The 25,520-nt window shown below is 36.7% G+C and overlaps 1 protein-coding gene across 3 annotated transcripts in view; it reads left to right on the top strand.

Moving 5' to 3' along the window:
- CARS1 (cysteinyl-tRNA synthetase 1) overlaps positions 1 to 25,520 on the top strand; it is a 40,635-nt gene that overhangs the window by 5,844 nt on the left and 9,271 nt on the right. For 2 of the 3 annotated variants that reach the window (XR_013930944.1, XM_080405776.1), the window contains exons 2-21: positions 458 to 703; positions 3,548 to 3,639; positions 4,479 to 4,567; positions 4,870 to 4,966; positions 5,405 to 5,503; positions 6,468 to 6,617; positions 7,799 to 7,939; positions 8,769 to 8,857; positions 10,009 to 10,130; positions 10,887 to 10,999; positions 11,561 to 11,689; positions 11,900 to 12,029; positions 12,352 to 12,455; positions 13,468 to 13,565; positions 14,992 to 15,181; positions 15,691 to 15,759; positions 18,594 to 18,675; positions 23,161 to 23,241; positions 23,612 to 23,679; positions 25,029 to 25,088. Coding sequence is in view for 2 of the 3 variants with exons in the window: in XM_080405776.1 (XP_080261902.1) it covers positions 458 to 703; positions 3,548 to 3,639; positions 4,479 to 4,567; positions 4,870 to 4,966; positions 5,405 to 5,503; positions 6,468 to 6,617; positions 7,799 to 7,939; positions 8,769 to 8,857; positions 10,009 to 10,130; positions 10,887 to 10,999; positions 11,561 to 11,689; positions 11,900 to 12,029; positions 12,352 to 12,455; positions 13,468 to 13,565; positions 14,992 to 15,181; positions 15,691 to 15,759; positions 18,594 to 18,675; positions 23,161 to 23,241; positions 23,612 to 23,679; positions 25,029 to 25,088 (2,249 nt within the window). In the remaining variant the exon portion in view is untranslated. The remainder of the gene's footprint in view (positions 1 to 457; positions 704 to 3,547; positions 3,640 to 4,478; positions 4,568 to 4,869; positions 4,967 to 5,404; positions 5,504 to 6,467; positions 6,618 to 7,798; positions 7,940 to 8,768; positions 8,858 to 10,008; positions 10,131 to 10,886; positions 11,000 to 11,560; positions 11,690 to 11,899; positions 12,030 to 12,351; positions 12,456 to 13,467; positions 13,566 to 14,991; positions 15,182 to 15,690; positions 15,760 to 18,593; positions 18,676 to 23,160; positions 23,242 to 23,611; positions 23,680 to 25,028; positions 25,089 to 25,520) is intronic. The other variant, XM_080405777.1, reaches the window with a different exon arrangement.

Here is a 25,520-nt window from a genome sequence, read left to right as displayed (position 1 = left end):
GGAGCTTGCATGTGGGCCCCAGTCCTGCAAAGATTTAATTATGCCCAGCTTCAGTAGACCTATTGACAGCCTATCCATAGCATATAAAATTAATCATATTTAAGTATTTGCAGGATGAGTGTTTTGGAAACGTAGAAAAGACAGACTGATTAGGTTTGCTGTGTATGAATTTTCTCCGGTTTCAAGTAGATAGTATTTCTTCATGAAAAGGACCGGTGCTTTTGTCCTTATTACTCTTTGTAAAATGTCTCCAAAAAATTACCACAGCATGAACATAATCTATTAATAGGAAACATATTTATTCAGTACCTTGTATTAAATACATTTTTCTCTGAATTTCTTGTCAGTTGTTAGAGCTAATTTAAAGGGGGAGATGTATAGTGTAAGGATATATTTTGGTCATGGGATCTCCTCCTTCTTTCAATGCTGACCAAATATCCTGTGCCTCTCTTTACAGCTTCCAGCTACAGTTTTATTCTGAGCATTAGTGAAGAGGAAGCCAGGGTGAAGGCTTTGAACGAGTACCTGAGCACTCGTAGTTATATCCAGGGGTTCACATTTTCACATGCAGATGTGGAGGTATTCAGAAAGTTTTCGGGGCCACCTGTGGACCAGTATATCCATGTTGTCCGGTGGTACAGACACATAGAAGCAATCTATGATGGCAGCAGTGAAAAAAATGAGCCTTGTAAACTTCAAACAAGTGAGTAATATTAAACTGGTGGGCAGGTTATAGACTAGCTGACATTGTATTGGTTTGTATTGCTGGGAATTCCTAGAAGTTCCCTTTCATACTTTCTTGCACGCTTTAAAATTTACCATATTAACTTGTATTCAAGGTCATAAAATTCTTCTTGCGTACAGTTACTGCATAATTGATATGACCTATTGGAATGTTTAAGCTCTGTTTCCACATTTCTTTGATTTTAAAATTCCTCAGTGTACAGAATTCGATTGTATGTATTTTCTTTCAAAAGCTAGCTGCTGGATTGTAAAAGGCTGTGTGGGTTTTGGCTTCTTCCCTAAAATAGCAGGATTGGCTCAGTCCGCTTTCTTTTTTTCCTGCAAGGGTAACTAAATAGTTGTTGTATAATATACAAATTCATAATAAAGTAAACTCAATACTGCCTCTTACAATTGTTATTAACGCTGAATTTCAAAAAGAATATTTGGGCTTCTTTTTTAACCGTGGCATTGCTGGTGATTTGAGGAAATGCTAACCAGTTAATCTAGGACACTGTGTAAGCATGGGTGTTGGCATTTCTGGGAGCTGCATCACTCTCCTGAGTTGTTTTCCAATGAGCTAGTCTAATATAATTGCTTTATAGTGAGATCCTTGCTCAGGGAGTCATGAAATAATAATAATAATAACAGCAGAGCTGTTGTATAGTGCTTGCAATACCTACAAATGAATGCATAATGTCCGTCATCTTTGCTGATGGTTGTTGACTAATATTACTCCAGTGCCATTCTCACAACCTCTCATCAAATGTGTTCTCAGTTCCTAGCAGACCAGCAGTTAAAATCGGGCTGCTGCGAGTAGATTCTGTATACCTGTGTGTGCCTGCGTGCATTTGTGATGGTTATTATTGATCGCCCTTCAACAGCGAAGGGATCTCAGCTGTACTGCTGGCTCTGAGAGCAGATTCATGCCACTAACTACACTTTGTCTGCAGACTTTCATGGATCAGGGTGGAACAATAAGAGAAACTGTCTCTGGTTTCTGGTCCATGAAACCTTTCATGTTAATCTCTTTTTCTGAAGGGTTATGTCTTATTATCTTCATCATCTGTGCATACGAATCAGGACTCCTGAAGTGGTATTCTGCAGTGTTCACTATAAAAATGACGTGAATCTGCCACACATCTTAGACCTTGGGTATTTTATCAGTGTTTTCTTGGGTGTGTCAGAGAGCTCCAGGGGTGGATTGGAGCAAATGAACTTCAGTTCAGCCAGGGGGAAGAGGACAGCTGACAGAGACGTATTTGAACAGACTAAACAGTATGTCTTTTACTTTGCCCTTGGTGTCTGTATAGCAGATACAACGTGACACCTAATTTGCAAGCTGAGATCTTCAGGGTGCAGTATCTGGTTTTTTTCTTATGTTTAGTGTGGTTGTAAGTAAATAAAGCTTCACAGATCTATCTTTTATTAGACTAACCCACATAGGCTTCTTTCCCTGAGGGGAATGTTAGCCACAATTAAGCATGGCAGCATAATCTTTGTAAATCAGAGTAAACAAATCCATACCTTACTGTATGGTCTGTGTTATGGATAGACTGCTCTTTAAGTGTTCCGTCCAGGAGTACCACATGCAATTAAATCTTTAGAATAAACACATATTTCCGTGGATCCATAACAGGGAGATAAAGCGGAGTCCATTTGTGAGACAAAGTACAGCAGTTAATATATTTTTTTCATCTTTAGGCAGTTATTCCAACAAGGAAGATAAAGAGATTAAATTTTTTTATACCATGAATATTTACATTACTTGAAGGTTTTCAGCCATAATATTCATATGAAGATATTGGGGGAAACGGAGTAAGTGAAGAGCACCCTGACACACAGGATCAGAAGGCAAATTTTGTTGTCAAAACAAATAGTTTATATAATATTTTAATTGCAGTTAAAATGCATACCATGAGAATTCCTAAAGACAGTGCTGTGTGTATTATTAAGCTGGCAACCCTGCTGTATTTTTTAATTTCCTGGTTTGCTTTCATTCCTAGCTAATGTGATAATTAGTTTACTATTATTACAGCTGCAAGCAGCTTTGTGTATAGCAAAGTGCAGATCTTCAACAGATGACACACTCATGAAAAAACCATGAGTTTAACAACTATGTTGCTTCTTAAAAATTTAAAAGTTAAAAATGCAAGAATATTGTCGCTAATATTACCCTGGGTTTTATCGGCACTCTTTAATGGCAAAATTTAGCTTCTTGCTGAATTAGAGCATACTTGTGGTAAATGAGTGTGTTCAAAAATGCTTTGTGTACATAGCAACATGCAGGATAAAAAGCTGAGGTTCTTTCTAAACCTTTCCCTCTCCCCTCCCTCTCACGCTGAGTACACATACTCTGTCAATATTGGCTCTAGAGACTGTTCTCTGGAGACTTCGTGCAAATTCTGTATGAGATCTGTGATATGCCGTCACGGTAAAATCAGTGGCGTTGCAGAAAGCCCAGGACTGTTATAACACTTTATTAATAATTCATTAAACTTCAAAGCTTTTGTTAATGCTTTAACGGAATTGCATGCGCTTACTTTTATAGACTTTTCCTTCCTGTTACTTGGATTGAAAGTTAATAGGAGTAGCAATTCAGGGAGTAGAAAATAAACTAGATTGGAATAATTTATTTTGGGTTTAGTGGCTTTGTAGGAAGCACTAACAAAGTAGTTGGACTACTGGGATTGGAGCTGCTTTGTCTAATTGTATGTGGTTTTTTTCTTTGGAAATAATGACATGATAAGGAGAAAATGTTATATTACAGATCTGTTTGTGGAAAGCATCTTTTCAATTCTCTTTAAACTACTTTTCCCCTTAGGTAAAGGCAAGCGTGTGCAGCCTCCCTGGTCTCCCCCTGAAGGGACAAAACATTCTAGGCTCTGCCTCTACAACAGCCTGACTCGCAACAAGGTGACTAAATGAAAGAAAAGCCGAGATTTCCATAGAAACACAAATAGCGGAGTCATCAAATGTTTGTTTCTGAAGTGTTTACCCTATCAGTAGACAGGTTTCTGTGTTGTATGGTGTGGAATGTTAGCAAGCACATGCGAGATGCTGTGTCAGTCAAGTGTGTTTGCTGGGCAGATGTTATAATATAAAAAATAAATATACATGTACTACAAACGTGTGTATATATGTGGATATTGCCTAATATATAGTTCCCAATTGCAAGTTACCATCATGCAAAATAGCCAGGGGTTAAACTGTAATACACATAAGTACAAGCAATGTGAACAGATAAAATCACAGTTTCTTTCTTTAGGTGTCTGTGTAAAAAAAAAAAAAAAAAAAAAAAAGAAAATATCTTGCCAATTATATTATGTAATATAAACTGGTAAAACTTTTTGTGGTCTTCTTTGGGAAAGAGACGAAATACTAAGAATACTAAGGTTATATGGGATGTAGTATCAAAGTGTGTGTTACTCTGTAACCTTTTTCAGTGCGGAAGAAAGCGTGATCTTTCCTTTCACAAACACAGCTTGAATATTACCTTGCCTAGTCTGAATCTTTGTAATCTGATACCTTACTTGATAAGAGTGCAGATAAATAAGCAGCCATACTCTGTTACCTCTCTTACATGACAAAGCTAGTGGTGACCTTTTTTTACAGTAAAACTGGGAGTGGAGTAACTCTTCCTTTTTTGTAATTATAATCCGTGTTTTCATGTTCTAATCTCCAAATGTGGTGTTACTGGCCTGATATCATGCCTCCAATTTCTTCTGATCATTGTACCTTCCCTTTCAATTAAGGAAATATTTCAGCCTCAGAATGGAAGAAAAGTTTTGTGGTATTGCTGTGGTCCAACAGTTTATGATGCTTCTCACATGGGACATGCCAGGTACTTATTTTGATATAGGTAATAACAGTGTCTATCGGAAGCAAAAGGTTAATAGAAAAAGGTACTTTATTTAGATGAGTGTATTATTAGAAAACAGTCGTGTTAGACTCAATGCTTGAGATGTAAGATTAAAAGCATGTTGTAATATTATGTCATTGTGTGATTAAAAACTTACTAGTAGGTGAGGGAAAATTAAAACTGCTGTAAAATAACTGACTCTGAGACTAAAGTAGTTTGCGAATAGAATAGAAACAAGCATGAGGTGTTTGCTAAAAACACTCCTATATCTTTTGTGATTTTAGGTCATACATCTCATTTGACATCCTGAGAAGAATCTTGAGGGATTATTTTAAATATGACATTTTCTATTGTATGAATATTACAGATATTGATGATAAGGTAAGGTCTTTTAAAATTGTGATGTAAAATACTGTACTTTGAGCATGGAATTCAGAGAGTCATATGTAATTGCTGTTTGATAAGCCAAGATAAGTCTTACACTTATTAACTTAGACATACATTTTGTACACAGTCATTGATGTTTCTCAGTTTTTTAGTGTTCCTATGGTAGCAAAGCCTGTATTCTTGTATGTAAATGAATGTTATCATAAATAATGAAGACCAAGCATTTTTCAAAGATAACATTTTATTTGCCTGTTGTTGAGATACCAGATTGACTGTGTACGATGTGTTTAATTTGTATTACTACATGAAATTCTTACAGCCTGTTAAATTTATCGGGATTCTGAAATGCCTTTGGTATGTAATAGATTTTATTTGCACTTTGTATAACTATGTGTCACTTCACAAAAATATTTTCATGTTTCTGCTTTATAGATCATCAAGAGAGCAAGACAGAATTACCTTTTTGAACGGTATAGAGCAAACAAATCAGCACCAGATCAGCTACTTGAAGATGTTAAAACTGCCTCAGAGGTGGGCATGGTATTTAATCCCCGTTGGTGTCTTAAGTTCTTACTCAATAATGTAACAAAGCATCTAAAAAATGCCTCTGACTTTGCTACCTCCTTAAACTTTCTGCTTGTTTCAGTTATTCTATTGAACTGGTACCACACAGAAATATTATTGGAACTGCACATCATTTTGATTTTTCCATTGTTTTAGAATTGACAGGAAATATCCATGTAAAAAGAATGTCCGATTTTTACATCCATATAACTTGTTTGTGAGTGCATGTATCAAGTTGTTGTTGGGGTATTGGGGAAAAAGCTCAAAAAGCATTATGACATTTGTGTGTTAAAATTAAAACTTTAAAAATAACCCTTAAAAACAGTTTTTAAACAGTGGTATGTCCATAATCTTTTAAAGATTTCTCTTTCGTAGCATTGATGGCCTTGGAAAGAGCAAAAAGTCTCCAAAGCTTTAGGGATTTAATAAATTGTGTATGCTGGACTGAAGGTGGGGGCAGGTGATTATTAGGATTACAGATCACAAAGATTGTCAGTCTAATGCGTTGAACACAGGCCTGGGAATAGGAAGCCTGGACATTTTGTCCAACTATCATTGCCTGACATACTCCCTATGCATAGCAGTTTCGTATTAAAGCTTCTCCTTTTCAGATTTGTGATAATCAGCTGTGTAATTAAGGTGATCAGCTGCATGGAAAATGAAAATTAATAAACAACAGTAATGATGATGTAGTAATTCATAAAGTCTTTCTGAAAAACTGAATTCAGATGTGAACTAAATTTTTTTGACTTCACCTTTATTTCTGATGAAGAGTACGTTTCAGTAGTTTGATACCAAAGCTTTTTATGTGGCATGATGTATTGTCACTAGCAAGATACTATGTGGCAAAGATAATGTATTTTGTATAGAACAGAGTGCTACTGTACTGCAAGTTGCTTTCTAATTTTTCTAATTCTTTTTTTACTTGTAGCTTTTTTCAGTTAAATTAAATGAAACAACAGACCCAGATAAAAAGCAAATGTTAGAAAGAATTCAAAATGCAGTGAAGTCTGCTTTTGACCCTCTACAAGAAGCTGTGCAAGCAAAACACCCTGCAGAAGAGATCAAGAGATGTCATGAGGTCAGTTTGAGCTCCTTTTTAAATATATCTGGCTTATAATTGTTAGGGGTTTAAAAAATATTTTGCTTGTAGTAATTCCCTGAGACATTATGGAAATTTGTATTCGTAAATAGAGGAATTGTATGGCTGAGGACTTTTTACTACTTTGCATTCAGTAGAGGAAATTCGATCCTTGAATTCAACTATATAGTTTTCAGGTGCTGTTTTTATCAATTACTTTTTTTTATTATTATTATTCCTTCCACTGTGAATAGTAAGTCAGTTATTTTTTCCTTTCCCATGGGTTTTTTTCTCTTGCACATATTTAGATTTACTCTTAGACTTATTTGTCTTGGTGAATTAATTTCAGTATAAATTACTGAAGATGCATTTATCACGTTCCAATACTAGTGGGAGTTTTCTACATAGTTGTTTCCGTCTCTGACCAGAGAAGAAAATACATCCCAAAAAATTACGCTAAGGATAATTTTTATCCATAGACCATTACATCTAGTGACAATAATCTTGTTGCCTTTATTGGGCTTTGGTACTGTCCCAGTAATCAAGTCACCCAGTATAACTACTCTCTTTTAGTAATTGGTTTCTACTTTCATCTTTTCTTCTTTCAGAATATTTGTGATAATTACTGTAGAAAGCATAGAGTATGTGCTCCTTCGTGAGAAGACTCTCTGAATTATCTTTACAAAAGCCCTCCAGTGCTTCTGTAAAAATATATACTGACCTAACAGAATTTTAAAAACAACTAAAATCTAAGCAATTGCACCTTCTGGGCTATATCCTATTGTAAAAAAATGTCATCTTTTAACTGAAGTGTATCCTTGCTGATGTTCAAATCTGTCTTTCAAACACTTTTTAGCAATGTACACAGTAAATCTTTTGCTAGACTGTCTGGTAGTAATGGGGGGAAGAGATGATGCGATTTAACTGCAGGTCCCACATACCTATTTAAGTAATTGATATGAAAACAGATATCACTTAGCAGTTTATCTTCCTTCCTCTGTCTGTTTCATCCATATTTCTGAAGGGCAGTACGGTAAAAATCTGGTAGAAGCAAAATTATTCTGTATTCATAGCCAAGTGTTGTCTTCCTTAAGCAAACCTCTCTGGTCAGAGTAAGATCCTTCTGAAGTCTGAACAGCACAAGTCTTTGATTGGTTGCACTTATCATTATTGTTTAATAGATACTATTGGAAGAAGCCAAAGATTTGCTGTCTGACTGGTTGGACACAAAATTTGGCAGTCAGGTGACTGATAATTCCATATTCTCAAAGCTCCCCAAATTCTGGGAAGGAGAATTTCATAAAGATATGGAAGCACTCAACGTGAGTATACAAACTGTTTTCTGTTCTACAAGCGTGCGTGCCATGCATCATAATACCTAGAATACAATTTAGCTACTTCAATAGCTTTCAAAAACCTCGTATTACAGCCTTATTGCTAAAGTACCTCTTTTAATGTGAATATGTAGCGGTTAAGCTAGCACCTGTTCTGTTTCCATCCCAACAATCTTAAATCCATTGTGTGTGTTACTAGAGCCAGTTAACTGGTGATCAAGTTTGATGTCTGCATTTGATGTCTGCGTTCCATCCCTTGCCCTTGGTGTAGCATAGGCTTATAATCATAAACTGATCCGGAAGTTTGAGATCGACTCTGTTAGCTGCACAAGACAGCCCTGCCAGCCTCAGCATTCAGATTCGACTGCTTACCGGTCTTCAGCCACTAAGAAATTACATGATGATAACAATCAAGGACAGATTTGTCTGTTACAGGTGAAATGCCGTGTAATATGCAATGGTACAGATCAGTGAAGGTTTATTTAATTTACCTGCAAATCAGAGGCGCTTATTGCCTGTTCTGTCAGAAGTGCAGAAAGTGGAAGAGCTGACATCTCCTGCACTGGTTTGTTATTAACATTGCCGTAAAGGCAGAGGACACAGCACATTGTTTCAGAAAGCTTGAAATAGGAGTCTTAGTGTCACTTGCTTTTGAGCCAGTTTTAAACCAGTGTATAATATAAATATTTAGTGTCTATTTGCATATATATATTTATATTTATTCTTGTATATATCTCAAACACGTTTTATGTAAATATTTTGTTTACATAATTTATACATATCTATATAAATATGAAATTCTACTTTTTATCTATAGGTTTTACCTCCAGATGTTTTAACGCGAGTTAGTGAATATGTGCCAGAAATTGTGGATTTTGTGAAAAAAATTGTGGATAATGGTTACGGGTAAGTTTGCCACTGGATGCTTTTGTTGTCCACTTGTACTGTACTAGAGCTGGAATGATTGCTTTCAACACTGAACTGTGAACTGTTTCCTCTGTTTTCATATGCAGTACTAGTCTTTTCCAGAAGTAGTGTTTCATCAAATAAAGGAACTTCAGGTTCCTTTGCAAAAGACCTGTTATTTATCACCTGATGAAAATGTGCTATTCTGTACTTCTGATGTCTTTACAAAGAGAGAAGTTAGTTATTAAATTTATAGGATTAAATCCTCATTCATTAAAATAAATAGTCAAAGTCCCATTCATTTTAACTGTGTTTGACTCCTGGCCTTCAACAAGGCATTTCAGAAATGGATGCCTGAGTAGAAGGCTAGAAATCAGTTTTAAGTAACAGAAGTTTAAAAGGAAAAAAGTAATAATGAACTTTTTTTCTGCTATTGTCTAATATTTGTGAATATCAAGCTAATATTCTGGAAGTTCTTAAGTATCATGACAGATGCCCATCTGAAAGTTTTGAGTTCTCTTTCTATTAATTGCCTCAATTTTTCTACGTGATGTATTTTTATTTTGAAAAAAAGCAAACCTGTGATTCAGATTGCCATAATTTCTCTTTTTAAACCTACATTTTAAAATTCTCTTTAAAAAGGGGGGCAGCAGTTCAAAATTGTTGGCACTGAATTATCAGCATTTCTGTTAGCCCTGAAACTTAACGTTTCTATCAGAGCTTTTATTATGGACGTACCTTTGTGTCAGAGTTTTTATTATGGCTGTAGTGGGGCAAAATTAGCAAAGTAAAGGGGGACAAAATGACTGCGAAACAGACATGATTCATATTATATTATTCCAAAATATTGAAAGGGTCCAGAGGTACTGTAAATATTTCTTCTCCTGGGACTGTTATTTAATGTCTCGCCTCTTAAGAGTTTAACAAAAGATGTTAGTTGTTTTCCCTTTGATCAATTTTATTATGACTTTCAATTTGTCTGAAGCCTTTATGGTCAGGCCTTAAAACTTAGGCTCACCTAAGTCATCTTTACAATACTGAGCAGTACCGTACTGTATGTAGTTTCACTAGAGAACTGAAGTGATTTTTGTTATAAAATTCAGTTAAGTTTTGGTAGAAAGTTAGCTGAATAATGAATTTTAACTTCTCAGGTATGTGTCCAATGGATCTGTATACTTTGATACTATGAAGTTTGATTCCAGTGAAAAACACTCCTATGCCAAGTTGGTTCCTGAAGCTGTAGGTGATCAAAAAGCTCTTCAAGAGGGAGAAGGTAAAAAGGGGAAATAACATTTGCTTAAGTTGCTTGATAAACTGATGATGTATTGATCTCTTCATCTGACTTCAATGACATTTGGATCAAAGTCACTGTCAGGGTTGAATAGTTTACCTGCTGCACTTCCTTTACCAACAGATTTATCTTCCAAAGTTTTGTAGCTTGAGCCAACACTTTCCTGAAACTTTTAAATTGGAAAATACCAAGAAATGTTGTTAATTCTAGGGTGGTTTTGGATTGCTTGGGGGTTTTTTAGTTCATTTGTTTCTTTGAGAGAGTTTTTTGGTCAGAATTGTGAATAGCTCAATCATTTGACTACGGCTCAGTTATTTGGCTGTTCATCTGGTTCAAAGTAGGAGGAAGAAAGACTTGAAGCTGGGTCTTCCACGTGCCAGGTGAAAGCTCTCCAACACCATGCTGTGGCTATTTCATGACAAATATTTGGGTTCCTCTTTCGTACTGAGAACTCTTTCTACTTGTAAACCTTGTGGCGTTGAACTAAATCCAAATACAGATTTGTTTTTTAGTTTTTTAGCTGTAGCATAGGATTAGCTCAAAATGCTCAGTAAACACATTAATCAAACCCCTGAAGAACTATCGAGGTTAATTATGAGGAATTTTGAGGGCTGAATTCTTTTCTTTTATTTATTTATTTATTTATTTTTTCACTGTATGTGAGGTACAGCAAGGCCAAAAATCAGTAATGCTGGTGTTCAAACAAAATGTATATATTTACATTTTCTCTTCTGAAAGGTGACCTGAGCATCTCAGCTGATCGCTTAAGTGAGAAGCATTCTCCAAATGATTTTGCTTTGTGGAAATCCTCCAAACCAGGAGAGCCCTCATGGGACTCTCCATGGGGAAAGGTAAGGACATTATAATCAGGATTTAGATCTTCTACACCTTAGTAAATAGCATCCACCTTAGTAAACAGCATTACACATATACTTTGCCTCACCTCATATTAATAATGTATAGATTATGGGGATCTTGTATTCAATCATGGATTCTGTTGCTCTGGTCATTTAATAAATTAGAAAGTGTATCAATCTGTCTGATACTTCTTAAACAGAAGTCTGCATGCAGGCTCAGGATGGCTGTTGCTGGTCGTTTTTCCTGTATCTACAGGCTTTATCTGCAGTAATTTCTATATCCCTTTTTCTCCTTGTGATCAAAAATATCAATGTAATTTTCAAAATAATAATAAGCAGGATAATCGAGGCGTCACAGATGTATATACCATGTTTGATCTTTAAAGCCAACAGTATACTTTTATGAAGGTGAGATTAAAAATATTTTTTGCTTGGTAACACTGTCTCCTTTCCTCAGGTGTGTAACTGCTTAGCAGCAGACCAATGAGGGAATGATGAATAAGCAGAAGAGAAAGACAATTAACTAGGAGCCAAGTAATGTCTTTTTCTTAACAGGGTCGTCCCGGTTGGCACATTGAATGTTCTGCTATGGCTGGATCCATTCTAGGAGAGTCAATGGATATTCACGGAGGAGGGTTTGATCTCCGATTTCCCCACCATGACAATGAACTGGCACAGTCTGAGGTGAATAAACTGGGCTTCAGTTCAGTGCTGAAAAAGTAACACACTTTGCTTTGACTGCAACTCACACAAATCCATCAATTAAGTTTTAAAACTTTGTGTGATTTGTATAAGCATAGCTTTTTTGTTCTCAGATTTTATTCTTGAATTATCCTACTTGCTGGTATATAAGTAAGCAGTGTTGGGTCTTCAGGGTTTTTGTTTTTGCTGCAGGCATACTTTGAAAATGATCACTGGGTTCGGTATTTTCTGCATACTGGCCACTTAACAATTGCTGGCTGTAAAATGTCCAAATCTTTGAAGAATTTCATTACCATAAAAGATGCACTGAAGAAACATACAGGTAAAAATTACTTCGGAATTTGAACGCTTTTGATGTAGTTTGAGTGGTGACTGTGGTAGTTTTATTATTCAGGCACATAATGGAGTTTCCAAAAATGGCTCACCTCAGGTGTCTGTCGTCTTTGCTAACTTGAGAACAGCTTCCTTGTTCTTCCGTTCCTTGTTGGTATTATCTGTATGGATAATAGCGTTCTTGCTTTTTTGGTAGATGTATTGACAGTAACATCATTAAAAATTACGTTCTTAGCCACTGCAGTATTGGAGGCCATAAAAATACTTTAGATTATGATTATGTTCCTTGTTTATTTTGAAACTCCTAATAGCACGACAGTTACGGTTGGCTTTCCTCATGCACTCTTGGAAGGATACACTGGATTATTCAAATAATACCATGGAGTCAGCTATTCAGTATGAGAAGTTTATGAATGTAAGTAAGCTTTCCATTCCTCCTCCAGCTCTCTAAGCTTTGTGTTGTGATATGTGTTTCAAGGAATAGAACCCAAGGATATACAGGCCATATCCAGAAAATGAGTTTGCCTTCTGAATTCATGGGGTGGGATGTCACAATATTTGTTTAGTTGCCATTGAACGTTCAAGTCAGGTAAATTCCACAGACAGCTGCATTCCTCTGCAGCCGGGTGCTTTCTCCAGGTTTTGACATCTCTGAGCAGCTTGGCACTTACACGCGAGATTAGTTTCTCAGTTCAGCTTGCTTATAGGACTCAGTCCAACAGACACTCTTGTAACACATCTACCAGATCAGACTTTATATAAATATAGCCAAAGGAGAAGAGGGAGTATCATTCCTACCTTGTCGCCTCACCATATACATCGATCATTTGTCTCTGTGCCTTGCAGGCGTATGTGAGGGGTCAGGCACAGTTCCTCTCCCTTCTTATTTTGGAACCATGATTTAAACCCACGTTTCCCACAAGCAGGCTGTACAGCATTTTGAGATGGTTGATCTTGGTCTCTCTAGCTGAAGCTATTCTGCTTTTTATGTAAACCATTTATGGTTTGGTTCAGGCCATGGAATAACTGAAAATGACTTTTCACCAAGCTGGATGCCCTTGCTATAAAGCCATTTTTATTCTTCGGCTTCCATTGTTAGCAACACACTTTAAAATCTGCCATAAGAACTCTTGCCTAGACTTTTAAAAAATAGTCTTGTATTTGTGCAGCATGGTGTTTAGAGTATTGTAGCATATCATGCAGTGGCAGAGCCAAGAGACAGAGCTGAGTTACAGTCCAGCTGTGATTTAGAGTTATGCAAAATGTGTGGGTTTCCTTGCTTTGACAGACATTCAGTAGATCCTGGCTGAAACAGCGTTGGAACTAAAAACTTTAGGAGGCTAATTAAGAAATAATGCTCTTTTTTGGTAGTAAATGCTGGTTGTATCTAATATAAACTGATTTTTAGCCATATTCTTCTTTGATAGGAGTTCTTTTTAAATGTGAAGGATATTCTTCGAGCTCCCACTGATGTAACAGACCAGTTTCAGAAATGGGAAAATCAGGAAGCAGAGCTGAACAAAAAGTAAGTGGAGCATTCCTACTTCTCTGTGAATAGCTATTGTGTAGCTACGTGTTTTAATTTTTTGCTTGCAAAACGACTTACTATGTATATAGTGATACTGTAAGTGCAGCATTTCCACTGAGTACCCAACTCTATACAAGCTAGTGAATTTAATCTTGCAACACCTTTATGAAGTACAGATGAAATTGTTAATTTCGCTTTCATTTAGGCTAAGTACACCAGCATGCCTCACTGCCCTGTGAAGAGAAGGAGAATTTTTTTGTTAAATATCTGTCATTTTCTTCACTACTTGAAATGCTGTCCTTCTGTCTGAGAAATGACCAATAATTCACAGTGGTTACAACTGGGAAAATAGTATTTTACACATTTCAAAGTGCAGTGAGCAAACTGAGACAAACAGAAGTTAAATAACCTGACTAAAAGCACAAAAACTCAGAGTGCCAATGTTCGAAAATGTGTTATTGAGACAGACAGTGATATCAACATTGCAGTCTTTTGTTTTTATACCAAAGCTGTCATTATTGTTTGTAATACAAACAGCTTTCTATGTGACTTCTATTATGTGTGAAATTTAAATAGAAGCATCTCATGTTACAGTACTAAAATTGTTCCTAGTTCAGTTCACTGTTGTGGACAGAGATGTTGACTGTAGAAGGATGTCTTCTGAAAATATTATCTTCAACTTCAGGTTGGTAGAGATAACCCTGTTTTAAAAAAAAGGGGGAAGATAGTAAGTAATAGAGAGGACAAAAGAAAGGGACAAAGAAGTGGAAGGAACAGAAGGTATGCTTCAGGGATAATTTTGTTTTCCTTTCTCTACCACTTCTCATTCTCTTTTCTCTGGAAAAAAGTACGTTTGAAACAGTAGTACTCCTAATGTGATGAAATGGTACTTTAATATATTGTATTACTTAATATGCCTATTCACGAACATTGCAAAGGTTTGCATTACTTTATTCCTTGTATCTGCTTGTAGCAGCTTCATAACACTTCACTTTGTGGTAAGTTACCTTCCAAATTGGTGCTTGTCGATGGAAAGACACTAAACAGAATACTTGGCTGGTACATAGGGATAGGAGAGCAATACTGTAAAACAAATACTAAGCACAAGAATGTACTAAATAAGCAATTTATACTGCTTCAAAAAAACGGCATGAAAAGGCCGGTTGCTGAAAAAGTGTTTAATGTAATTTTGTTTGGATAGTTGTTGCCATTTAGCTTATCCTGCCTGCCTTTGTCCATAGCAGCAAATTGGCAGCATCATAATGCCCTTTTCTCACTCATCTGTTTTTCCTTCAAATAAAAATTATGAACCAACAAAAGATTATCTCACTTTTAGGTTCCCTTACTCTTCTAACTGAGATTCTTCAGAGTAGGCTGCAGATACTTCTGACATCAATAGTAAAAAAAATCTTTTTCTTCTTAGTTTTTACGACAAGAAGGCAGCAATTCATGAAGCACTGTGTGACAATATTGACACTCGCTCTGTCTTAGAAGAAATGCGTTCATTAGTCAGTCAGAGTAACTCCTATATTGCTGCAAAGAAATCTTCCAGACAAATGCCAAACAGACTTCTTTTAGAAAACATCAGTTCCTATCTCACTCAAATGCTAAAGGTATGTAATAGCAAGTAGTAACGTTGCTATTGCACTGTGCAATTATAACTGTTGTATTTTTCAAGTATGTAGGGATCTGTACAGTCTTTGTTTAAATCTTGTAGGAAACTAGAGATCTTCCACACACATCCCATCCAAAACAACGCCAGATTGCAGTGCGTGCTGCAGCAGGAACAATGTGAAGTCCTTTATGTTACATTCTAATTTCAGCTAATGTTTTGTTGAATAGTGGAGAACCCCTAATACATGCAAGGAAAATTAGATGGTAGAAAAAATATGAAGTCAGGGTGTCAAATCGGACAGATTAAAGCTAAATCTGAAAGCAAATACTTAGTATTCTGTATCAATTAAAACCCAAAACTTCTTATTAGAGCAGCAAATTGTGGGTTAAATGAGAACTAGGTGGCTTCAAAACCCTAGCACATGTTAATTCTGCTTAGTTTTCACATGCCTGTGACCTGACGTATACAATCTTTTCTTTTTTCTTTTTATGTTTTTTTGTTCACCAGATTTTTGGTGCCATAGAAAGTGATGACGCAATTGGTTTTCCTGTTGGAGGGAGTAGTCAAAACATAAATGTAAGTGAAGGACAAAGTACACTATACAAAATCACTCTGTGACCTGTGAAAAGGTTAGGTTAGGTAAAGTGATGACATTACTGATATGTAGCAGACTTATATCCTTTCTGCTTTTAACATTTTAATCTAAAATAATTAACTGGCTTAGGAAGCAGGATTTTTCTTTTATGAGAGTTGGGGTTTTTTATAGGTTTCTTTAACTTAATGAGAGACAAATTGTATAGCAACCAGAAAAAGAATTATCATGTCTTCTGAATGATGAGTCTGTTTAAGAAACCACGTTAACTACAGACAGCACATGCTACCATCTAAAGACTCATTACAAGTATTTGTATGTTAAGTAGTTTCAAAATACAATTATACCGATTAAACTTCCTTGTGGTACACCAAAAACCAACCTGGAGGCAGCTGGAGTTTTATCTGCATTTCAATCTCTTTTTTCAGATCTCCTTTATAGCCACAGGTTTTATCTGGCTTTTGAAGGCTGTTTTGCTTTGGTCGCCCAGCAGTTCCAATGTGATGCAGAATTTTTCTGCAAATACCTGGGAGATACCTGAGGAAAGTGCTGATGGGCACTGTAATAACAGTCATGTTTCATGGTGCAGGAAGGAGAAATAACTCCATGTGAAAGCTATCAACTTTACTGTCTTTGTTCATGTGGAAAATCTGACATGGACAGACCTGTGCTGTTTTTCAAGTATTTTTCTGCATTCAAAGGTGTGACTATATATATTTCTGTTCCTTCTTAGAAGGAATAATTAAAACATCTGTAGTGTAACAAAAATCTGAACTTTTTATTAATGAAAGGAAGAGGAAAGCTTGCTTGTGGTTGAAGAATGTGAATGAACACTCATCTGATAATTTCCCATGCAAATACTTATATTACTGTGCTGTGGAAATCTCCAGTAATGATACAAGAAAGAGAATATGAAAGATATTCAGTATTTCATACCAAACCCCATCAATAGCGAATTTTAATTTAGCTCAGAATTATTTTGAATTATCAAGACAGGCAGCACCTGAACACTTACCCTTTTAGGGAAAATGAAAAATACTAAATTAGTATTTAGCACTTAATTCAGGCAGTGTTTACAACAGATAACACTTTATGGAAGGATTGGCAGTACCTTGGTACAGGAAGCTAAGTCCTTTCTCCTTTAAAGTGACGTTGCCAAGGATAGTAGAGTCAGAAGAATGTTGTGCAGAAAGAATCCTGTGGTAACACCTGTTATCACAGTTGTCAGAAGAATCTTGTGTAACACCTGTTATGTACAAGAAACTTCTGTTTTTATCACCTAGGACATTACTGGGTTTAAGCATTATAATATAAAGATGCATAATATCACAAATGTTGGGGCTGTTTCATGAAATATTATACCCTCTTTCAGTCTTCCATGCAGATACTTACTTTTCTTTGGAGAAATTACCAGGTGAACATTCAAGGTTGAAAAACTTCTCATTAATTACAGAAGGCCTGTTTTTTCTTTGTCTAAATTGGAGCAAAACGCATAATCCTCTTCAAAAACTGTGACAGAACAACTAGCTTAATTACCGTGGCTCAGTAATTTACGTGAAAGGGGATAGAAGAGATTTTAATTCAGAAAACCTCAGGTTCCGTAGTCTCATTTTCCAAATGAATTAAGCGTTGCTATCAAGTTAGTTATTTTGGAAATAAAATTTTTTTAATCTTAAATGACTGATAAAGTAGGGACAGCGCATGCTTTCCTGACACCGCTTCATCTGGATGTTTAGCTAGCTTCAGTGTAGAGGGGGTAGTGAAGGTATGACTCTTGCTCACTTTCCAGAGCCTGTTTCTTCTGCCAGACTTGTCAGCAATGGTTCCAGTTGTGAAGGTGATTGCATAGTATTCACATTTATGAAAAGTTCTAGTGGAGCCCCTCAGCTCCTTTCATATGGGCACTTTTTGAGCATAACAGACTATCTTGTCTGTTAATTGCAAAGAAATTTGTCATGGAGATTTAACAGATTGGAAAGACTCAGGGAGACTGTAGGGGAGACAAGAGCGTGTGTTTTTTCTTTTTCTCCCCCACCCTCCAAACTAATGAAACTTTTAATTTAATCAGTCTCCTGGGTGCCTAGCTTCCCCTCTTGGGATTCCAGAAAAGCATCTGCAGACAGCACTGATCTGTAGTTGTTCTTGTAATTGTTCACTGCTGTTCACTAACTGTTTGCTGTTGCTATTCACTACCACTGAAAGCAGGATTCTCAGGATTTTTTCTGTGAGTTTTTAAAACTACCATTTACTTATACATGAAACAATTGAACAGTAATCTCTCCCCATGTTTTGTAGGGTAGGGAGTCATGTGAGGAATACAGACAACTGCACTGTATTGGGAATAAACACGATTAGCATAAGCTAACATCTGAGGAACAGATCTGTGTTCTAACGAAAATGAGTCCTAACATCAGTTTCACCTGGTATTACGTCTGACAAACACTGTGACCCAAGCAGGCAACACAGAACATGAAGGAGCAAATTCGTCTGGGTGGTGTTTTTTATCCCTGTACTGCATTATAGTTAGCTGCTTTATAGCATAACCCTGTGGAACTGATATATCTGTAACTGAAAGGAGACAAAAAAGGAACGGGGAGAGGCAGGCAGAACTTCACAAGTACCTGCACAAAAGGAAAATCGACAGCTAATGCAAGGGATCATCCGTCCTTTGACATCAATGCAGCAATGACAATTTTTATCGATACACATCAGCCCTGAGGGTCAGGTTCCATTTACCAGCACATATATATGAAGTGGGTAAGGACATGTTTTATATCTAAATTATGATTAGCTAACTGTAGAAATAATTATCCTGCAGGTTGAATCTACAGTGATGCCATACCTACAAGTTCTTTCTGAGTTCAGAGAAGGAGTGCGACAGATTGCCAGAGAGAAGAAAGGTGAGAGTTCACTTTTTCCTGTATTGTTGCATATGAGACTCAGGTTATAGGAATCCAACTGGGGGCATGAGCCAGCTGATACAGCAGTCTCTCTTTGCTTAGAGAATAAAATCTTTAAATCAGAATTAGTTTGAATATTTGCATCCCTGCTACCCGTGTCTTTAATTTGGGAATCTTTTACAGGCTGCTAAACTAATTTTATTATAATTTCCTAAAGAATTTGAAAGTTCTGGAATGACAGGACTGGCTGTTGTTTCTCTAGATTAGGGCATTCCCTGCTTTGTAGGTATAAAAGTACCCAAGATCTCTTCTCCCAGGGAGCTTGCTCTCTTAAAGGTGTAGATTGCTACGCAATGATACTGTCTGTGTTTAACTGGCTTGAGATGTCTGTTCTTATTTGTTAGCGTAGTTGAGATTGTAGCTCTGCTGACGGTAATTGAGTGCTTTCTTTGCAAAATTCATCTGGGAGTTTGCTAGAAGTTGTTTCAGGCGCTTCTTTTTTCCTCTGAAAAGCTTTGATCAATCATGCTGTGTGTGTTGGCAGCAGAACCATATAGCGTTAAAAAAGGTTGTTTCATTAAGCCATCTTTGATTTTACCGACTGATTAGTTCCTAATGGAGCTGTTACCATTTTCTGCTGTCCCCTGCGGAATTTACATGTCTTTAATAGGTATTTGATTCTTGTTTTCTTAAAACTGTTTTACACTGAGATTTGTACTTGAAGGCAAAATAAGTCACTTTTTCTATATAAAATACATATTAATAACCCATGTATTATGCAGAAATATAAAATTACTTGTAGTGTCTGGTTGATAACCTATTCAGCTGGCAAAGAATGCAAACCCTAATTTTGCTACTGTTTTGAGTTCTTCTTAAGGGCTAATAAGTTTACCTTAAAAGCACAAAACTGTATTTGTTAACGTGACTACTCAGCTATTACTGTCAAACTCCTATAGACCTAACTAATGCTGAGAAATAGGCTTGTTAGTTCCAACAGCAAATATTTTCTGTAATTTGAATTAATTCAAGAAGTTTGTGTGTATATCCTCAGGCAAAAATGTGACCTTTGGTCTTTTGGTACTTAACATAAATATTCATTTTATGTGAGGCTTCTGTTTTCCTTGTTTTCTGATGGTTGAGCTAAACTGTTGCTCACTCTTAACAGTGGTAACGTTTAAATATTACAGGGATTCTTGTAGATCATTTTTAGAACGTACTTAGCACTAGACTGCTTACTGGCACTTGAGTTTCTTACTTGGAAGGTATTGATATTTTGCATGAAATAAATCGGGCAGTAAGAATAAAACTGGATCTAGCTGCGGTGTGGCTGGGGTACAGAACACTGCAGTTTGACCAGGGAGGCACCTTTCATTAAACTATTTGACATATGGAAGCTGAGTGGAGGTTGGCAGGACCTGCGATGGTGTGGTACTGATTTATTTCCCTGTACCAATTAAATTCTTACTTGCACGAAGTGTTAAATTACTGTGAAAGTTGTTCTGATTAATGGCTGGAAATACTGCCTCTATGTGGTTGTAAATGAAGGGAGTTTCCCCATCATAGCCTGATGCTGGCAGGATGGTGTTAAATATTAATTAACATGATCTGTATTGCTTTAAGTCTTCCTACAGGTTAAATAAAAAGTATGCTGCTTCGGTAAAACCTGCAGAGCAATATAAAAGTCTCCATCCATATACACAGAACTTTGAAAAATACATATTTACAAAACATTTCACAGAATAAGCATTTGTAAAACTATGGGTTTCAGTAAGAATCAAAATGTATACACTCCACAAAAAATCTACCATCGCTCAGAAAGGCTAACATTCAAACATTATTAGTAAAGTAAATTCTGTCTTTTATAACCTTATTAGTGTTGAAACTGGAGACCTGCACCGATTACTTGCAGTTGAGTCTTGACTTAATTTGTGAACCACTCTAGCAATGATGGTAAACAGAAAAAGGAAAACATTGTGCTAGCTGTACAAGGGAAAGAAATGCAGAAACCCTCTGCAAAAGACATCAATGATCAGTTGGGCAGAGCATCTCTATATTGCACATCCCAACATTTTGCTTGAGAACTTGACCAACTGCAAAGACCCCACATAGCTGTCTCTGCAAGGATGCACAGTGGAGCAGATCCGTGCTCTAGTGCAGCCCCCAATACTTGGGAAGAATTCCCATTAGCAGCAAGTTACTCTTCAGATGTTAAAAGAGGAGCAAGTCTCTTCAGTTGTTGGTTACTTACCTTAGGACATCTGCTTAAATTGACTACCCTGTGGTAAAGGTGTCCATGACTGAACTCTGCCTGCATCTTCATTTCCTGCCATGGATGCTGGTGTCATGTGGTATCTCGCTCTAAGCTGCTTCTGGGACACAGGGGGAAGCCCTCTGCCCTCTTCCTAATGTATCATCAGTTGACCAGGATTGGGACAAATTTGATCATTGTCACCGTGCCTGCTCTTTTCTTTTGCTGCCAGTCTTAACACCAAGCATTCTCAAGCTGGTGGGTTTTTTTAAGTTCCTCCTTTTCCTCTCCATCACAGTGTTCCCATTCACAACAGCACAACATCTGTTTCACATCCGAGACTCTTTGGCTTGAAGTTCACAGAAAATGTGAAAAGCGGTCTGGGCAATGCTCACAGGCTCAAGGTGTGCCTAGCTGTCCGGGTGTTCATGGGCACTGGTGATAAGGCTCTATCTATCCACTGGTTTCCTGGTCACTGTCCTTAGTAAGGATAATGACTCACGTCTTAGGGCAGCCCATAAACACACACCCCTACCCAATCCGAAAACTTCTTTGCTCTGGAGGTACCAAATGAAAGAACCTACTTTTCAGCCTTAAGCAGCCTGGTGCGGACTTCTCTGGATGACAAACGATTGATCAGAGGATGTGTCCTCTGATCACATCCTAAATCACACATTTCTTCTTCTTAAACTTCCAATTATTCATTATTTCAGATAAGTAAATATTTATAACTGAAAAGATGCTGTTTTATTGAACGAGCATTAGGTGTACCTGATACATTCTTGATACGATAGGTGTAATTCTTTTGCCTGGGTTAGAGTCAGCACCTTTTAGTGTTAACAGCCAGTGAGGTAATCTTAGCCCTTGTTTATCTTTATGGCTTATTTAGAGTTGTATCAAACATGAATGTGGTTAACTGTGTAACTGTTTTGGATCAAGAAAAATAACAACTTAGTTCATGGCAGACTAAAGAGCTTCTATAAACTGCAGTGCTTTCCTGTACAAAGAGAGCTGCAGAACACTACCATGCAGTGAAATAGGGTGGCTGTGCCTTTTTATGGTATTCGGCCAGTTGGTGATCTGTTTGCTGTTCAGCTCTCTGAGGCTCTGAGAACTGTGGAAGGGATGAAGGTTCAGGGATGGTACCTGTATCTACTGGTAGGTGCTGTGTCTAGTACAGCGTCTGGGTGGCAGCTTCCCCTGCTAGAATTACTGCCCTTGAGACCCCTATTGCTTCTTAGATTTAACCAGCTGAGAGTTACTGAAATGGAAAACACATTATAAGCATTTGGTGTCATCTAACCCAGGTATCTACCTTGTCACACTTGGTAGGCATTTCCTTCTAAGTGCAGCACTGTCTATAAAAAATGCCACTGAATTAAGTTCACAACAGCAACATACTGGTCTTCTTGATGCATGTAGTTCCTCTTAACTGGGCTGCTGCTTCTCGGCTGATACAGCTTCTCATCCAAGTAAATATCTTGTATGAAGATTTATTTTCCCCTTAGGCCCTGATAGCATCTATTTCCGGTAAAACTTGAGTTCTTAATCATTTGGTGTCATCAAAGGCTCTTTGATAAATTCTCAAAAAAGAAAAAACATTAGTCATGATGTCCTGATCACCATCCAGAAAGCCAAATCAAAATTCTATGTTCTGCTGCAACTAGCTTACTTGCAAAAACCAGCTTTGTCAGACTAGGTGGTAAAGATAACTCCGTGTAGAAACAGAGGATGTTTGGATTACGGTTGCTCTGACAAATGTCATTATCAAACCAACAAAATCATAGTCCTCCAAAGGCACTATTAGATGTGGCACAGGATATGTTAATTTGTGATTTTCTTCTACAATAGGGTTCTTAACTTTTCTTACTGGAAATCCTGCAGCAACCATTAGGATCTTCCTGAGTCATACACCCTTCCACTATACCCTGGTAGAATTGTTGCATTGTTTCTGAACTGCCTTGGATTTTCTTTCTGTTCCCCTTCAGGAAAAATGAGGGTATCTTGGAAGAAATTTATTTATTTCAAGTCCCTGCAAAGAAACATGCTGCTTCTCTGGGTAGCTGAAAGAAGGGAGAGCTTATTTGAAAGGTTTATTACTTTAAAGCAAAAGACCTTTCTCTGGCCTATGTGAGAGAGTGACAATTTCTTAATTGCATTTAAGTAACTATGTAGCAGGACGCAAGTATATTTGCAGCAGATCTTACTTCACTAAAAGTATCTTTCATTCTCTGTAGTAACTGAAGTGCTGCAGTTGAGCGATGCTCTTCGAGATGACATCCTTCCTGAACTCGGAGTTCGATTTGAAGATCATGAAGGTACCTAATTATGTCTTGCAACTTTGTAGGTAGCTGTTTTTATAATCTTACTATTTTCCTAAGTGGGGAAAAAACCTGTCAAGATTAATCTGGAATAATCCAACAAACTCAAGGACTGCAAAGCTATAGGATATCATATTCCTGATGTATGAATATATATTCTAGAACTGTATATTGGAATACATGTATAGAATGTAAATACATACATTGCAATCTTTTTGATCTTTTTGTATAGCACCTAATTTCTTAATCACTTCTGAGTAGTTACTCAGTTGTATTTGCATTCAGCTTGCAATAAGAAAACTGTTAAACACCTTTATCTTTGACTATTCAAGCACTGGAAACTCATTCATCTTTTTTGCTTCTTCAGGTCTTCCAACTGTGGTTAAATTAGTGGATAAGGACACGTTGTTGAAAGAAAGAGAAGAAAAGAAAAAGGTTATTATTTTAAGCATTCTGTATTTTTTAAATTTAAAACAATGTGCAAGCTATGGATACTTTTACATTTCTTTGACAACTTGTAAGAAGCATCTTAACAGACTATCGACAAGGAAAATAATATATGAGAATTGATACTAAAATTTGAGTGTGTTCCAGAAAAGAATTTTGAAACAGCAGCTTCTGAAAATTTTGTATGGGACCTAAGGAATACCTCCAAGGTTTTTTGTTTAAGATCTTCATATAATTAAAAGATGTTGAGTATTGCATGCATGCTATCTTAATCTCTCTGGAAGAATTATTCCAATGAGAAGCTAATTCAGACTTCTTTTCTCTGTACAAACGAAGTTGATGCTTTCCATAGAACTAGACTATATTTATCTGATTTGCGAGAACAAAATGCCCTGGCTAAATCTTAATTAATGTAGTATGGATGGGTGACATATTCAGGGTGTGGGGGCAGGAATTCACATGTTACCATATAAAGACTACGAATTCTAATTCACATGCACAAGGTCTGCACAGAAACCATCCTAGCATTAATATCTGACTTTATAACATTTGGAGTAACACTTTTTTGTCTGTCTTCAGTTTTAACGAATAGTAAAATTCCATCATGACTAGAAATGTTTGGAAGACTTTCCAACATTTCTCCTTCCATGTAAATGTTTTTTTTAGAAAAGGGGAGAAGTAAAATGTAGTTTCAGTTGATTCCAAATGTTTTCATCAAAAAGACACTTGAGGGCAGTTTGTATTTAGCTGCTGGGTGGAACCTGCAGCTAGAATACGTTTTCCCTGGAAACAGTATTATGTTCAGTACTGGCAGAACTCCTGGAGAACTGATGGGTCTCTCCTAAGCAAGTTCAAGATGAGATTTTTCTAAGTTTTTTCAGTTGGATAAATTTGGATAGTTGTTTCCCTAGGAACATCAAGAGATACAACCACTTCTTGAGAAACTAATGGCTTCACAGTTTGAGGCTAGAGCTTAAAATATCAGTGAAATACAGTCTTTTTTTAAAGTCATTTGCAAAACATTTTTCTCTGTGAAATGGCAGGACCATTTCTTTTGCAGGCTTTGTAAGTATTCTTTTATAGCTATACACTTTGCATGCAAAATGGATTCTGTTCAGTTAAAACTGGTGTAACTGTGAATGAAAGCAAATTAAATCAAAGTCATACAGTGGGAAGTATCAGACTATCCTAATTATAAGGCATGGTGGTTTGCTGCAGGTTATGCTGCCAGTTCTGTATGTAATTTGATATCCAGGGAAGCATGCAGGAAAGATTTGTAGAAAACAATCAAATTAAATAGTTCATTACCTTTTACTCATTAACATTGCCTTTCATAGATTGAAGAAGAGAAAAAAAGGAAGAAAGAAGAAGCGGCCAGGAAAAAACAACAGCAGGAAGTAAGTGTTCAGATCCTTTTAATCTGGTCTTGAAGAAGAGCGTTAGCAGCAATAGTCACATGCAGGAAAGATTACATTAGAACACAGGCTCTCTGCCCAGCCTTAACTGGGCCTCTTTTTTTTGTCTACAGTTTCCTGCTCAGAATGACTTTGGCTTGCAGTTCAGATTTGAATTTTCAGCTCCTATTACAGAGAAGCTGTCTTTGAAAACACAACTAAAGGTTGCAAAAGCTTCTTAGAAAAACTTGTAGCACTTATTTCAGTCTACAGACAGTATTACTTCAATTGCCAAAGCAGTATCTTACATACCTGTTAAAAGAAGCTTATTTTCTTCCCTTTCAGATATAGTAGGCATGTGTGGAAAACATGGAGTTTTTTCTCTTTAAGAATCCACCTGTTCCCTATGATTGAGCTCTGCAATGTAGTGATTTT

The sequence above is a fragment of the Falco punctatus genome (genome assembly GCF_963210335.1).
Source record: "Falco punctatus genome assembly, chromosome: 10".
Lineage (NCBI taxonomy): Eukaryota > Metazoa > Chordata > Aves > Falconiformes > Falconidae > Falco > Falco punctatus.
The sequence above is the reverse complement of the archived record's forward strand: the minus strand, read 5'-3'. Positions and strand labels throughout refer to the sequence as shown.